The sequence below is a fragment of the Aquarana catesbeiana genome, linkage group LG07 (genome assembly GCF_042186555.1).
Source record: "Aquarana catesbeiana isolate 2022-GZ linkage group LG07, ASM4218655v1, whole genome shotgun sequence".
NCBI lineage: Eukaryota > Metazoa > Chordata > Amphibia > Anura > Ranidae > Aquarana > Aquarana catesbeiana.
This window is the reverse complement of record NC_133330.1, coordinates 326,223,735-326,241,423: the sequence shown is the minus strand read 5'-3', so window position 1 is coordinate 326,241,423 and position 17,689 is coordinate 326,223,735. Positions and strand designations below refer to the sequence as shown.

The following is a 17,689-nucleotide window of genomic DNA, read 5'->3' as shown; positions in this document are numbered from 1 at the left end:
TTTGGTAAATTTGAAGACAAAAATCAGAAGAAAATCTGATAGTGTGTATGGGGCTTTAGGCTTTGTAATGGTTGAGGAAAGTGGAAAGATAGCGCTGGACCTGTAGGTTTATTTTATTGGTATCGTTATCTTAAGGTATTAACCACTTGCTTACTGGGCACCTAACCCCCCCCCCCCCCCCCCCCCTCCTGCCCAGACCAATTTTCAGCTTTTAGCGCTGTCACTCTTTGAATGACAATTGCGCAGTCATACAACACTTTTATCATTTTTTCCCCACAAATAGAGCTTTCTTTTGGTGGTATTTGATCACCTCGGCGTTTTTTATTTTTTGTTAAAAATTCAAAAAAGTCCAAAATAAAACAAATATAAAAAAATAAAAATACAAAACCGTTTTATATTTTGTTAATAAATTTTGCAAACCGGTAATTTTTCTCCTTCATTGACGTACGCTGATGAGGCTGCACTGAAGGGCACTGATAGGCTGCATTGATGGGCACTGATAAGGCGGCACTGAATGGTGGCAGTGATGGGCACTTATAGGCAGCACTGCTAGGTGGCACTGATGAGGCACTCATTGGCACTGCTGGTGGGCATTGATAGGTGGCACTCATTGCTAGCACTTATGCACTGATTCGTAGCACTGTGTGGGCATTGGCAGGTGGCACTGGAAGGCGGTACTGGTGGGCACATATGAGGCGGCTTCGCCTCTTCGGGACCGATGCCCCTTGCACTGAAGCCGGTGATCGTTTTCTTTTTTCTCCTCACGCTGTCAGCGTGAGGAGAAAAAAAAAAGCAATTACCGATCTTTTGTTTACATCACGTGATCAGCCGTCATTGGCTGATAGCTGATCACATGGTAAGGGGCCGGGATTGGCCCCTTACTCCGATCTGTGATCACCCGAGTCTCACTGACTCGCTGATCACAGCGAACGCCCTGCCCTTAATGGAATAAAATTGTATCTGGACCTCTTAGTAGTGGTGTGGCACTTCAATTTCAACCCTTCTTACATCACACTACAAGCCAAGGAGACCGTGGAGATCCTCTGGGGTGTAGAAGCCGTCTGCCCGGGAACCAGATAATTTACACCAACAATGGAATGGAGTTGTATTTGGACCTCTTAGCAGTGGTGTAACACTTATATTTCAACCCTTCATAGGCCTTGTAATGGTTGTGGAACTGGGAATTCTGGTTAAAAGACCTCACCCCAAAAGTGATCTAAGCAACCAGCATGTGATTTAACTTTTTGGAAACAACATATAAAATGATCAGCTCTGGATTGGAGATATTTTTTAACCCGTATGACAATCAAGCAACATTGCACTGGGGAAATCAGTCACCAATACCTCTGCCAGGGTCTTGTCCTTCAGGGGAACCTCTCCATTGAAGCAGATCTCCCACAATGAGGTTCCAAAGCTCCATTTGTCAGCAGCTACACTCAAGCCTCGGGAATCTTCCACACACTCTGGAGCAATCCAGGGTATTCTTTCCACACGCTCTAGGGTAAAAAAAATAAAATAAAAAATGAGGACTAAGGCACCTATTTTTAACAAGCAGCAGATATAAAACTCTATCCCATATACACTAAAATCTTGGATTGTGAGCATAATTCGTCCCAGAAACATGCTTGTAATCCAAAGCACTTGTATATCAAAGCAAATTTCCCCATAAGAAATAATGGAAACTCAAATGATTCGTTCCACAAACATTTATTTATAAGTCCTTCCATTTATAGTTCATATAAAAAGATTATAGCAATGTGATAGGTTGTGCAATCATAAAATGTCCATCTACAAATGGAAGCCTCCACAAGGGGATTAGAAGCAAAATCCAGCAGGAGCTCCAGAGTATAAAAGAGAAGAGAGGAGCCTCTGAGCGCCGGTTCACATTAGAAGCGGCACGACTTGCAGGTCGCCTCACCGAGGCGACCTGCACACGACTGCCGTGGCGACTTGCAAGACGACTTCTGTATAGAAGTCTATGCAAGTCGCCCCCAAAGTAGTACAGGAACCTTTCTTCTAAGTCGGAGCGACTTGCGTCGCTCCGATTAGAATGGTTCCATTGTACAGAACGGGAGGCGACTTGTCAGGCGGCTAGGTCGCCTGACAAGTCGCCCCCGTGTGAACCGGCTCTAAGTGTAGCAATATGTTGCTAAATGTTGTAACCTCATTAAATGTAACCATATTGCTACAAATAGAGACGCCTCTTCTCTTTTATACTCAGTTGTGACATGACGCTACTTGTACATCAAGACATCGCTTGTATATCAAGTCAAAATTTATTTGAAAATTTTGCTTGTTTTGCAAAGCAGTCTCAAACCAAGTTACTCTCAAAGCAAGGTTTTACTGTACTCTGCAGATCTCACTGCTGCCTACATTTTACAGCTCATTCATAGAATGCAGCCCACGGTGTGGATCCTGCACTTGCTTATCACAGCAGACAAGACACCAATTTTGGAGGAAAGGCTTGTTCACATGACATTCATTACATTTCAACAGCACTCTGGTAGGTTTGTAGTGTTCAAGCCAACAAATCACATTTGTAAAGCACATCACTGTGTCTTATAAAGTCTTGTTCACATGGGCGTAGTCAAATGTACACCCGTGCGAGGGGTACGTTAGCCGATTGAGGATGCACAGGTGTTCCATGCATCTCTGAGCAGTCCCATTCATGTCTTCTGGGACACAGCGGCTGCACGGACACGTACAAGGTCATGCACCCACACATGGATGTCAAATGCCTCTGCGCAGCCGCTACATCCCAACTGCGGACAATCATGGCTCTCGCATGGCATGCGCTTAAAAGTGGAGCTCCAGTCACTTTTGTGTTTATTAAAAGTCAGCAGCTACAAAAACTGTAGCTGCTGACTTTTCCAATCATTTTATTAAGGTTATAAACCGTACAAATATAAAAGTGTACAATACAAAATAGAAATGTACCGGTACATAATAACATTAGTAATATACACCAATGGTGGCTAAAGAACCGGAATTACACTATGTTGGGCTATGACCAGGAATCTCCTTCAAAGAGGAGCTGCATGGCTGATGGACCCCCCCCCCCCCATCGTAGACGAGGGGGTCTGTAGCTGCTGACTTTTAATAAACAGCCACTCACCTGTCCCGCGATCATCCAGCGATGTCCACACCCGAGGCCGTCCCTTCTCCCTAACATATCAACTGCGGACACTGCGCATGCACAAGTCATGCTGTACCCCCTGAATGGTCCGGCAGTCTTCTGGGACCCTGTGACGTGTCCCCGAAGACTGGGAGGGAGGGGGAGAGGAGAAATTCTGCTCAGATCTCCTAGGCCAGTGATGGAGAATCTTGGCACCCCAGATGTTTTGGAACTACATTTCCCATGATGCTCAACTACACTGCAGAGTGCATGAGCATCATGGGAAGTGTAGTTCCAAAACATCTGGGGTGCCAAGGTTCACCATCACTGTCCTAGGTGATCCAAGCGAAGGTGGGAGTGGCTACCAATCAAGACTAGGTACCCACCCCCCCAAAGAAATGACATGCCAAATGTGGCGGGGAAGGAGTGTAGGAGTAATTCAAGTGGAACTTCTTAAAAAAGGGGTTGTAAAGTCTTGTTTATTTTTATTTTTTTTTAAATAACAAGCATATCATACTTACCTAGCTGTGCAAGGGTTTTGTACAGAGTGGCCCCGATCCTCCTCTTCTGGGGTCCCCCCAGTGGCGCTCCTGGCTCCTCCCCGCATTGAGTGCCCCAAAGAAGCGCTTTCCCCGGGGGCACACGTGCGGGCGCACTCTCGTGTCCTGCTGCTGCGTTCATTGACACAGACAGCAGGACCCGGCCCCGCCCCCCCGCTTAGGTGAAGGCTGGGCTGCTGCCTCCCCCAAGGGGCTCCAACCGGAGAACCAATAATAAAAATTATATGAATATAGGGGTGGGTGTCACTGCCTGTCACCTGAAGAGTGCCGCTCCTTCCGCAATGGGTCACTCTTTCCAGGTGAATGTAAAATAGGTGAAAAGACACTGCCGTCACCTGAAGGGTAACCCTTCACAGTGAATCACTCTTTAAAGAATAAGTAGTGAGTGCTTGGTATTTAGCACTCAATACTTATTCTTTAAAGTGATTCACTGTGGAGGATTACCCTTTAGGTGACGGCAGTGTCTTTTCATCTAATTTTACATTCACCTACCACACTATTTAGCACTCACTACTTATTCTTTAAAGAGTTATTCACTGTGGAGGAATGGATTTGATTGACAGCAGCGGGAGCCAATGGCTCCCGCTGCTATCAATCTATCCAATCAGGACCCGAGACACCAGCTGGAGCTGGGGTGCTCGTCCCCGTCACTGGAAAGACCGGGTTCAGGTAAGTACAAAGGGGGGCTCTGGGGGGCAGCACAGAAGGGGTTTCAGTACCCCTGTGTGTATGAGGCCTTAATGTTTTGTTTTCCTAACTAGTGGCATGACCATGGTAAGACCACAGACTCCCTAATGTGTGTTCAAGCTGGTCACCTTTGTCAGTTGCTCGTGGTCTACATGTTATGTTGTTTAAAGTAAATTTGTCACTAAATAAAAACTAAAAAATTCTTCCCTGTAATAAAAAAAAAAGTCCTGCAGCATCAATCTGCACTTTCTTAAACCTGAACTCCAACTTTCCCTTCAGTCTTGCACAGTTGTACAGGCTCCTGTCCTGTGCTAAAATGTCTTACTCCTATTCCTCTGCACACTGTAAGCTTCTCACAGTGTGCATTAGAAGCTGCAGCAAGTCAGAGCTTGGATCATTGCCTAGCTGGAGGACACCCAGCATCATCTAGCGCCTTTCTCCCCTCCCCCCCCCCCCAGCCTAACCATGCCTGACTCGCCCCTTTCAATTAGGAGGCTATGTACAGAACCCTGCTGGCCCCTCCCACAAGCCATCATCTGCCTGCATTGCATAGAGAAGTGCCAGGACCCAATAATTAAGTCATAGGTATAAAAGAAGGTATATAATGATATTTAAGAATTTAAATGGCATATTGATTTGGGGGGGGGGGGGACCAGGTAAGGCAAAATATAAGCAGATTAAACTTCAGCTTTAGGCCTCGGTGACACAGGGATACACAGGGATACTGAAGCATACACCCGTGTGAGAGCCCCGTTGTGCCTGCATGGAATGCACGGGGTGTTCTGTGCATCCACATGCAGGCAGATCCACTCATGCCAATTGGGATGCAGCCGATACTCTCAATTTGACATCCGTGTGGTGTCCACGGTCCCGAACTCACATTGTCTGCATTCGGGGACGTGACCCACATGGTACCCTGTTTCCCCGAAAATAAGACCTAGCGTGATTGTCGGTGATGGCTGCAATATAAGCCCTACCCCCCAAATAAACCCTACCCTGTTTCCCCGAAAATAAGCCCTACCCTGAAAATAAAACCTACAAGGACTTTAACTAGGGCTTATTTGGGGGGTAGGGCTTATATTGCAGCCATCACCGACAATCACGCTAGGTCTTATTTTCGGGGAAACAGGGTAGCTGAATCCTCAGCATCTGACAGTTCTGGGAAAGTGGATCCCCTGGTCCCACTCTGACCCCCCCCCCCCCCAAGTCACTTCACATTCTTCAGCAAGCTTGGCACGTTAAACAAGCCAGGTATAGTAGAACAGGGCAGAATTATTTGCAGTTGTCTCGGGAGTCTGACTGCTGCTCTTACCTTGGTGGGTCAGCACAGTTATAGGAATCCCAGGGTCACTGAGCTTGATGAAGGGGCCACAGTCATTATCTATCCCTTCTCTGGCCAGCAGAATGTTCTTAGTGCAGACATTCCCGTGTACCAAGTCCTTATCCTCCTGCAGAAGAAAACATGACATCATCCGTTTTATTCTGACAGCCCTGAAGGCACAAATATAACCAGAGCATTCCAAATATAACAATCAAATGAGGTGCAAAAAGGGGGGGGGGTTATAGTTTTGGACATTTTACCATCTAAAATCAACATTCCAGGAAATGTCCTCAATTATCTTGATTTTTTTTTTATAATTTGCATTTTAAGCTTCAGTGAAGGCTGCAAAACTATTCCCAGGACAGGTGAGGGTGTGTATATAGTGCACCTCATTTGTGAGTACCTTGGATTACGAGCATAATCCGTTCCAGAAGAACGCTTGTAATCCAAAGCACTCGTATATCAAAGCGAGTTTCCCCATAGGAATCAATAGAAATTCAGATAATTTGTTTCAGTGTCACTGCTAGTGTATGCAGTACCGCATGTGGCCAGAGATGGGGAGACAGCGCCGGAGACACTTGGAAACACTCAGAGACACTCAGGAATGGAGTGTTTCCGAGTGTCTGAGCGGTTCCGGGCGTCTCCTGCACCCCCGCACCTCTGGCCACATGCGGTTCTGCACACCTCAGAGCAAGGGTCTTCAAACTATGGCCCTCCAGTTGTTGAAGAACTACAATTCCCATCATGCCTAGCCATGTTTGTAAATGTCAGAGTTTTACAATGCCTCATGGGATGTGTAGTTCTGCAACAGCTGGAGGGCCGTAGTTTGAAGATCCCTGCCTCAGAGGCTTGAATCCTGCTGGTCTTGTGAGACAACGCTCGCAAACCGAGTCAGAATAAAAAAAGTCAGCTCGTATTTCGAAATGCTCGTAAACCGCGTTACTCGCAATCAGAGGTTTTACTGTAGTATTCTTTTAGGGGTTATTAAACATTGCATTTCAATTGTGTTACTGCATGATGAGAGTTCCTTTATTCCCCTGTATTGACTGAGCTGCTCTCTGCATTACCGAGTGGAGGAGATGGTTGGAGGTTTTCCATTCTGGTGAAGCCCCTGACCCAGGTTGTTGGGAATGTTTGATTTGACCTTACCTGAGGGTAAATATCCGAGGTAAGTGGCAGCATTGCATGGTGGTGCAGCACGAGGATATTTCCACGCTGGAGTACGCTTATGCACGCTTTCTATAGGGACTAGTGTTTTGAAGTTTTACAAGTTTATTGTAGTATTTAAAGGACTTTTGATTTTTTTCTATTATTCACTTTTGTTAAGTTTATATCTATCTATAGATTTATAGATATATATATAGATATCTATATAGATATATCTATATCTATATCTATATATCTATATCTATATATCTATATCTATATATCTATATCTATATATATATCTATATATCTATATATATATATAGATATATATATAGATATATAGATCTATATATCTATATATCTATATATATATATATATATATCTACGTGTGTGTATCGATCTATCCATGCTTGCTTACTGGCCACTTTCACCCCCTTCCTGCCCATGCAAATTTTCAGCTTTCAGCGCTGTCACCCTTTGAATGACAATTGCGTGGTCATGCAACACTGTACCCATATGATATTTTTATAATTTTTTTCACACAAATAGAGCTTTCCTATGGTGGTATTTAATCACCTCTGGGTTTTTTAGTTTTTGCTGGACAAATGTAAAAAAAAATAATAATTTTTTTACGTTTTACAAACAGGTAATTTTTCACCTGTACCGATGGGCAACGCTAGGCTGCACTGATGGGCACTGGTGAGGAGGCACTGATAGGGCAATGATAAGTGGCACTAATGAGCACTGATGGAAAGCACTGATGAGAAGGCACTGATTGACAGCACTGGTGGGCACTGTTGGGACAGCCCTGATTATCAGTGCCGATGTCCCCTTAACACAAGCCGGTTATCGGCTCTCTTTTTCTCTCTTCACACTGTCAGCGTGAGGATAAAAAAGCCGATAACCAGCTTGTATTTACTGCCGTGATCAGCTGTAATTGGACACAGCTGATCACGTGGTAAAGGGCCGCTGTGATCAGCCCTTTATCCCGATCTGTTGATCAGCGGAGTCCAAAGGACTCCGTGATCACAGGACGTTCCGCTTGCACGCCGTGGAGGGCATGCGGGCAGCGTGATCATGGGAGGATGACCATGTACGCCCTCCCGGCAAACTAAGCTTGTGCTGTAGCCTTCTTTCGGCTATAGCACGGGCAGGAAGGAGATATATATTTACATAGGTTGAAAAAAAAAGACACAAGTCCATCTAGTTCAACCAAAAAAAATTGATATACAATACTGCAATTTTCTTTTTTTACACATACGAGTCATACTTACACTTATTTGTTGTGCAGCACACGGAATGGACTATTTTCATTTTTTTTGCACTGCTTCTTTTATGTTTTTTTTGCTGTCACAATTGTATATAGAATAGAATACTGCAATTTTCTTTTGCTACACATATAGGAGTCATATTTGCACTTATTTGTGGTGCAGCACTCTGATTGTATGATTATTTATTTTATTTTTATTTTTGCACTGTTTCTTTCATTTTTTTTTTTTGCTGTTACAAGGAATGCAAACATCACTTGTGACAGCAATAGGCAGTGACAGGTACTCTATATGGGGAGTTCTGGGATCTTTTAGACCCCCGTATGTCTCTATCCTAAAAGCATCTCTGTCCAAGATTGGTGTGAGCAAACGCTTTCAAGATTTAAAAATTGCGCTGTGTTTACATCCAGGGAAAATTTGGAGTGACAATAGTACTCTTCGTTTCCAGTTTCCTATACCATAGAGCTCATCAGAGATCTTCTGGTCCTCCATGGGCTCTATGGTAAAGCTGGCGGAAGCGCTGGCTTCAGTTCCAGGTTCTCCGGTGGGACGGAGATCCTAGAGAGGTGCGGACGGCGGGAGGGTGGGGCAACCCCTCCCGACGCCTGTAAAAGCACTCCAGTGGCCAATTAGCTGCTTGGATGGCTTTTCCAAAAAAGCAGATTGCCTCCTGAAAACGATACCGGGATGCATGTAGCGGCAGGCATCATCCCGGAATGCCACATGAAAGCCGCAACGTAATGTATGTTAGGCGGCCTGCAAGAGAGAACACCCATTTGCCTGCCAGATCCCAGAATTCCATTATGTTTTATCAGAGAAATGTTTTCATCATTCTGAATGTATCACACTGCATAAAAAAAAAAAAAAATGAACGTCCTAACTGTAAATCTGTGCCCACAGAGTTGACCCAGGCTGACTGGAAAAGCCATCTCCCCGTGCTGGGAATCGTGTGTAAACACCCATCTAATGGACGGCATGCACAGAGAGGATTGGCTTTCCGTTCATCTCTCAGGAACGACGTTTGATTCAGCAGCAGCTGTCAGCTTGCCCGGCCGGAGATGAGAAGTAATGGATAGATGGGATTAGTAATGAACTGCCGCTAATTGAGGTTACCGCATTTCATCAGTGATTTAATACCGCCATTTAGCAATAAACTGCTATTATTATGGGAAGTCAACCCTGCACACTGAAAATTAATAGCGTTATCGATTTCTCTCGCTTACTAAACCATTTATTTCCTGCACAATATACAGCCATAATCTGAACAGTAAAATGCCTACATTGGGAAGAGGGACCTGCGGCCACCGGCCACCCCCTGCTGGAGGACTGCAAGACTCATGGATTGATGGGGCAAGGTCCTTTAGCCCCACCCCCAAGGTGAAAAGTGTGCACCCCCCCCCTTCTCCATCTCTTACAATCTACTCACAAAATTAGTGGCTCAGTGCCCCATGGTTGGTGTCGGTGGCAGGAGTAGTGCCCCATGGTTGGTGTCGGTGGCAGGAGTAGTGCCCCATGGTTGGTGTCGGTGGCAGGAGTAGTGCCCCATGGTTGGTGTCGGTGGCAGGAGTAGTGCCCCATGACCTCAGCCATGGGGCACTACTCCCGCCACTGACTTCAACCATGGGGCACTATTCCTGCCACTGACATCAACGATGGGGCACTACTCCTGCCACTGACATCAACGATGGGGCACTACTCCTGCCACTGACATCAACGATGGGGCACTACTCCTGCCACTGACATCAACGATGGGGCACTACTCCTGCCACTGACATAAATGATGGGGCACCATTCCTTCCACCGATACCAACGATGGGACACTACTTCTTCCACTGACAACAGCGATAGGATAATATTCTTCCCACTAATACCAACGATGGGGCACTATTCCTCCCACTGGTACCAACGATGGGGCACTATTCCTCCTAATGACCACATGCACAATGTTATTTTTTTTTTCTCCCACTAACCACCAAGCCCAAGGTATTTTCCACTCCCACTGGCCCTTTTAAAAGTCTGAAGGACAGTAAACTGGCTCTTTTTTTTTTTTTGTTTAAAAAGTTTGAAGGCCCCCCGGATTTAAAGTAAAAGTAAATAAGGAGTTAGGCTTTAAAGATAGGACACAACGTATGGACTGAAATGAGGATACAAGAGCAGCTGGTATAGCAGACAAAATAGAATAGTGAGAGAGGGGTTCCGACCGTTCCACGTGTTATCCAGAGAAAAAAAAAAAAAAAAGTATTGTTTTATACACAAAGATAGGGCACCGTAACAACGTTACTATTGTTTTACTCACCAAGTAGCTCAGTGCGCTCGCCAGCTGTTTGGCCACCTGAAACTTCCATGGCGTTGTGAGACAGTCGCTCCTGCGATGCATAAACAGGTCCAGAGGACCAAAGTCCACATATTCTTCCACCATGATGTCTAAAAATAGAATACACCATCGTCCGTTTATAGATGTATATGCACAGTTTTTTTTTTTTTAATTTTTATTTTGGTTATATTCAATTATTTACTGTTGCTGCATTTCCATTAACAGGCATAGGAAAGCAAATACAATTATAACAGCAATTTATAAATTAGATTAAGAGAATGTCTGGATACAGCTATCCAGAAATGAGATATAGATATAGGGTCTTCCATAAGCAATTTCCTTTCTAATGAATGAACCACGAACATAGCAAAACATCTGACATTATTGAGACGTCAGATCCTTCATGTCCACAACAGGCTTCCCATAAGATTAGATGTGCATTTAACCCATTTTTAGGTTATTTTCCTGTAAAAGCCTCCCTTGTGTAGACCTCCAAAAGCCCCAAAACTGGTGCCGGGTGCCGCCATCTTCTATGTGATCTCGGCAACCCGAAGCAGACTCAACCCCCCCCCCTGGAATAATCAGTCGGACATGAATGTCTACTGTTGATTCACAAGCCTCAGATTTATAGTACCTATTCAAACCTTGGCATCCTGGTGCGTTGTGCGAACATGTTTTTTTTTTTCACGTGTTAATATGCATTACAAGCATCTCATTCAAATGAACCCTTTCGCCCACTGTCTGGTGTCAACTGAAAGCAATTGGGCAACTGTACAGCCGCCTATCACTTCCATGGACCACTTAGTAGTGTGGCCCAACCCCCACACACTGGATAACAAAACGAACGATGTGGTTTCATGTTCACGCACAATTTCAAGGCTTGACATGTTTGGTATCTATTTACTTGGCACAACCTCATCTTTTATATTTTACCAAAACATTGGGTAATTTATGGTGTATGTATGTCCTCAAAAGGACTTTTTTTTTACTAAAAATGTGTGATTGAAAAACCCTTGCATTAACATAATATTCTGGCACTACCACCATTTTATTCTTCGGGGTCTTATGCTTCCCAAAACGCTCTGAGGTTTTAAAGCGTTTGTTACCCCCAACACTTCATATTCCATGTGCCTGCTGTATCGTGTACTGTCCCCTCTGCTTTCCTTTTAAAAAACGGACCGCACTAAAGCTGGATACACACTATACAATTTTCTTTCCCTTTAGAAACCAAAACCATGTAATATGAGGTCAAAAATAAAAACACAATCAGGCAGGCCCTTGCACCACATAGTTGAAGGTAAATCTAAAAATTGGCATAGTTTTTATATACATTTGTACAGTGTAGGAGAGGAGTTTGATGTTGAAGTCCATGTGGACGAAACGCATCGGGTGAGCCTTACTCTTTCCTACACTTGATTTTATTGTTTTACACGTGATCACGTTTTTATATCGTTTGTTGATTATTGGTTATATCCAGCCTAAAGGGGAACTGCAGTCCGCTCACATAATTTGTATTAAAAACATCTTTGCCATTCTGAAGCTTCCCTCCAACCACTTTGCATATTATTTTATATATACAGTTGTGCTCAAAAGTTTGCACACCCTGGCAGAAATTGTGACATTTTGGCATCGATATTGAAAATATGACTGATCATGCCAAAAAAAACTCTTATTTAAGGATAGCAATCACAGGAAGTCATTTATTATCACATAGGTTTTTTGGATCCTTTTTAAAATCATAATGATAACAGAAATCACCCAAAAGGTACAAAGCAATAACACTTTATTATGTTGAAAGTGAAGGTAATCACCAAAGCAGGCAGCAGTCTGTAAATGGTCAGTCAGGGACCTGGATAAGGAGCTGGCAGTACCTGGAGGCTGGAGCCACGTGGATGTCACAGGGGCTCAGAGGAAAAAAAAAAAAAAAAAACGCCGAGCTGTGAAGCAGGGGGTGCAGGAGTGCCACTAGCAAGGGGTCAGACCAGAACCGTAGGGCAAGGGGTCCGATGAAGGGGGAACCACAACTGTAGCCGCGGGAACTGTAGGGGCCGGTGTCCAACGGCCGCTCGGACTGCGTGCGATGCCCGGAAGTGACATCACAGCCTGGCGGAAGTGACGTCACAGCCTGGCGGAAGTGACGTCACAGCCTGGCGGAAGCCAGCCAGGAAGATCCAGAGACTATGGGCAAAACCTGCTACTGGGGCTGATCAGAAGCTGCTGGTGCCAAAAAAAAAAAGCAGGGAAGATCCCACACTGCCGACAGGAGGAACTACATGTTTCGGGGCCATGCCCTTTCTTCAGGTCACGGAAGGTGGCACACACAGGTTAAAATGGCAATTAAAAGGTTAATTTCTCACATTTGTGGCTTTTTAAATCACAATTAGTGTCTGTGTATAGTCAATGGGTTTGTTAGCTCTCACATGGATGTACTAAGCAGGCTAGACAGTAGACACTGAGCCATGAGGAGGTAGAAAAGAACAGTCAAAAGACCTGTGTAACAAGGTAATGAAACTTCACATAGATGGAAAAGGATATAAAAAGATATCCCAAAGCCTTGAATATGCCAGTCAGTACTGTTCAATCACTTAATAAGAAGTGGAAAATTTGAGAATCTCTTGATACCAAGCCAAGGTCAGGTAGATCAAGAAAGATTTCAGAAGCATTGCTCAGGATACAAAGAAAAAACCCACAAGTAACCTCAGGAGAAATACAGGCTGCTCTGGAAAAAGATGGTGTAGTTGTTTTTAAAGGAGCACAATACGATGATACTTGAACATGCTTGGTATCAAAAGAGCCCCGAATTTTCCACTTCTTAATAAGGGATTAAACAGTACTGACTGGCATATTCAAGGCTTTGGATATCTATTTTATATCCTTTTCCATCTTTGTAAAGTTTCATTACCTTGTTACGCAGGTCTTTTGACTGTTCTTTTCGACCTCCTCATGGCTCAGTCTCTAGCCTGCTTAGTGCATCCATGTGAGAGCTAACACACCCATTGACTATTTATACACAGACACTAATTGTGACTTAAAAAGCCACAAATGTGGGAAATTAAACATTTAATTGCCACTTCAACATGTGTGTGCCACCTTCCGTGTCTGTACCAAGGCCAAACATTCCAGGGTATGTAAACTTTTTTTTAGGGCCATTTGGGTGGTTTCACATTTGTGTATAGATAAAAAAAAAAAAAAAACATAAATACCTTTTTTTATCTAAGTGATCACATTCCCTCTGTTCTCAGCTGCATGAGGGCTGGGGGGGGGGGAGAAGCAGCACACTAAGCTTCCCAGTGAATGGCTGCACAGGGAGGAATGGAGTGTCAGGGCAAGTCTGATCATTGGAAGAGAGCAAGCCCAGTTCCCAGCACAGCTAGAGAACTGACCACGCTGTGATCTCCTGCTTAGTGCGGTCAGATTTTAATAGGAAAGCAGAGGGACTGGCAGGAACACCAGGGATTTCACATAAAGGAAGCAATACAAAGAGAACAGGAGACTTTTTCATACAAGTACATGGTACAGTAGACACATATCGGGAATATGAAAAGTTGGGATAAAATGCTTTAAGGCAGCGCTGACAGGTTCCCAGTAGGAAACAAATAATCAATTTGCAAAGGTTTCACTTACTTTCTACATCTCGCACACATACGCCATGGAGCAGTACAATATGCTTGTGTGACACTTGTCTCATCATACTGGCCGTCTCAAAAAATGCCTGTTGGAGGATTAAAGAAAAATGAGATACAGAGCAAAACACCATGTCTTGCCAGACCAACATGGCGGAGTACATTTTTTTTTTTTTGTGTTTGTGTGTTGTGGTTTATTTAAAGTGCATCTACCACCAAAACTTTTTTTCCCCTGTTTTGGAGAGGAGAATGGCTAGAACCCATGTCAGGTTTTTACTGCTGCCTGTGTCCCCTCGCCATTTGCTGTCCTGGTAACCAGAGCGGACAGTGATGGGGAAATCCAAAATTTTGGGTTGTCACAGGTACAGGAAACGAGGGGAAATCCTCCAAAGAGGGACACTTGTTCCAGTGACAGTTGTACTATAGATTCCAAGAATGAAAAAAAGATCTATGAATGGAGGAGGGGCCCTTTCATTCATTCATCCAACCATCCTCCATTCACATAGTGCTATTCATTCATGGAAGCTTGAAGTACATAGGACAGGTCACTTGGTTTGTATTAAAGGGGTTGTAAACCCTCGTTTTAAAAAAAAATAAATAAATAAAAACAAACATGCCTATACTTACCTGCTCTGTGCAAAGGTTTTCCCCCGATCCTCCTCTTCTGGGGTGCCCCAACAGCACTCCTAGCCCCTTCTCTTCATTGGGTGCCCCCACAGAAAGCCATTTTCCCTGGGGCCACCCTTGCGGGCTCGCTCCCAAGTCCCGCTGCTGCGCCAATTGGATCACTGGATTCGATTGACAGCAGCGGGAGCCAATGGCTCCCGCTGCTATCAATCTGTCCAATGAGGAGACAGCGGCTGGAGCCCCTGTGCTAGTGCACAGCAGCGGGAGCCAATGGCTCTCGCTGCTATCAATCTGTCCAATGAGGAGACAGCGGCTGGAGCCCCTGTGCTAGTGCACAGCAGCGGGAGCCAATGGCTCTCGCTGCTATCAATCTGTCCAATGAGGAGACAGCGGCTGGAGCCCCTGTGCTCATGCACAGCAGCGGGAGCCAATGGCTCCTGCTGCTATCAATCTGTCCAATGAGGAGACAGCGGCTGGAGCCACTGCACTCGTGCACATCACTGGATCAGATCAGGTTCAGGTAAGAAAAAGAGGGGGTCTCGGGGGGGGGGGGGGGGGGGGGTGCTGCAGCAACAGAAGGTTTTTCACCTTAATGCATAGAACGCTTTAAGATGAAAATCCTTGCGGCTTTACATCCACTTTAAACCCAGTGGCACCAGGGAGACTATTGCTGCAGGGGTGGGGAGGAATGAGAGGACAGAGAAGTTTAAATAAAGCCCAGCAGCACAAGGGACACTTCACATGTTTTTTTTTTTTTTAAATCAGCAATGGCTCCCGCTGCTATCAATCTGTCCAATGAGGAGACAGCGGCTGGTGTCACTGTGCTCGTGCACAGCAGTGGGAGCCAATGGCTCCTGTTGCTATCAGAGGACAGAGAATTTTAAATAAAGCCCAGCAGCACAAGGGACACTTCACATGTTTTTTTTTTTTTAAATCAGCAATGGCTCCCGCTGCTATCAATCTGTCCAATGAGGAGACAGCGGCTGGTGTCACTGTGCTCGTGCACAGCAGTGGGAGCCAATGGCTCCTGCTGCTATCAGAGGACAGAGAATTTTAAATAAAGCCCAGCAGCACAAGGGACACTTCACATTTTTTTTTTTTTTTTAAATCAGCACAAGGGACTGTACTTACAAAGACTTTTTGCTAAACTTAGGCTTTAAAGTGTTTGTTAATCCATATATATTTGGGGGTTCTGAGTAATTTTCTAGCAAAAAAAAAAAAAAATTATGATTTTTTACATGTAGGAGAGGAATGCCAGAATTGGCTTGGGCTGGAGGTGGGTAAAAAAAAAAACAAACACACAGACACACACAGACAGGACACACAGACACAGACAGGACACACACACAGACAGACACACAGACACACACACACAGACAGACACACACACAGACACACACACACAGACACACACACACAGACAGACAGACACACACACAGACACACACACACAGACACACACACACACAGACACACACACAGACAGACAGACACACACACACACACACAGACACACACACACACAGACACACACACACACACACACACACACAGACAGACAGACAGACACACACACACACACAGACACAGACACACACAGACACAGACACACACAGACACAGACACACACAGACACAGACACACAGACACAGACACACACACACAGACACACACACAGACACACACACACACACACAGACACACAGACACACAGACACACACACACACACACAGACACACACACATCTTTTAATAGTATCTTTTACTTAATAAATAACCATAACAAATGCAAAACCTTACAATAAGTTTCCTTTGTGAGCAGATATGTGACCGTGCTGGAGAAACCAGACAATAGTTCCAGCAGGCCGGCTGTGGTAATTACTAATTCAGCTCACATTCTCTGTGTAATGTACACACATGACCTGCTGGAGCTACGTGAAGTCTGGCAATGAGGGACGCTGACAGATAATACGGGTTAAGCACACAGCTTTGTATTTAAATTTGTATAACTCTTTGTGACACACCCAACTGCTTGCAACACAAATTTGCAAACAGAGACATAGGAGAGGTTCAGCACAGCCTTTTATCATCCCATGTGCACATATTTTTACACTTCATTAACCAATTTCATCACAGATTACTTAATAAGACAAGTGCACAAAACAAAGAATAAATGCACTTTTTACCCCCTTCCCGGACCCAACCCTCCCCTCCCTGTTGGATCAGGATAAGTGTACAAGATCAATGCAAGGTTCAAGTTAGGTCAGAGGAACAGAGCAAAGAAAAAAAAAAATGAAGTGCACTTTATTTTAAAAGTCACTTGTCTTTTAAAGAGAAGCTCAGGGCTCCTTCAAAACAAAAAAAATTAAAGGTCAGCAGCTACAAATATTGTAGCTGCTGACTTTTAATATTAAAGCGGAGCTCCACCCAAAAGTGGAACTTCCGCTTTAAGCACTCTTTGCCCCCTGACATGCCACATTTACCCTCTTTTTAGTGGGACTTCCTGTCCCACTTCCTCTTTCCTGTTCTCGGCTGCCTAGGCGACGCCTCCTCTCGCCCTAGGCGGCCCCTCCCTGCCAGCAATCTTCTGGGACACGACACAGGTCCCAGGAGACCAGCTGGCTAATAGCAGAGCGCAGCGCGACTTGCGCATGCGCAGGGCGCGCCCGGCCGTGAAGCTGTCACGGCCAGGTGCCCACAGTATCAATGGAGGCACTGAGGAGAGGAGGGGGGGAGAGGAGCAAGGCTCCGGGCGGCCGCATTGCTGGACCATGGGACAGGTAAGTGTCGGTTTATTAAAAGTCAGCAGCTATGCTTTTTGTAGCTGCTGACTTTTAATAAACTAAAAAAATGGGTGGAACTCCGCTTTAAGACACTTACCTGCCGAGGAAACCAGCGGAGTCCTCAACCAAGCCGATTTTTCAATCGGCTATTGGGTGCTGCTGCCGCTATCTCCACTAAGGGAAACCAGCAGTGAAGCCTTGTGGCTTCACAGCTGATTCCCCACTGCGCATGCACGAAGCA

At 45.0% G+C, this 17,689-nt stretch overlaps 1 protein-coding gene across 1 annotated transcript in view; it reads right to left on the bottom strand.

Moving 5' to 3' along the window:
• JAK1 (Janus kinase 1) overlaps positions 1–17,689 on the bottom strand; it is a 181,356-nt gene that overhangs the window by 21,875 nt on the left and 141,792 nt on the right. The window contains exons 14-17 of the mRNA XM_073593803.1: positions 14,040–14,127; positions 10,398–10,525; positions 5,675–5,810; positions 1,345–1,496 (exon numbers count right to left, since the gene is read on the bottom strand). Coding sequence (XP_073449904.1) covers positions 1,345–1,496; positions 5,675–5,810; positions 10,398–10,525; positions 14,040–14,127 — 504 coding nt within the window. The remainder of the gene's footprint in view (positions 1–1,344; positions 1,497–5,674; positions 5,811–10,397; positions 10,526–14,039; positions 14,128–17,689) is intronic.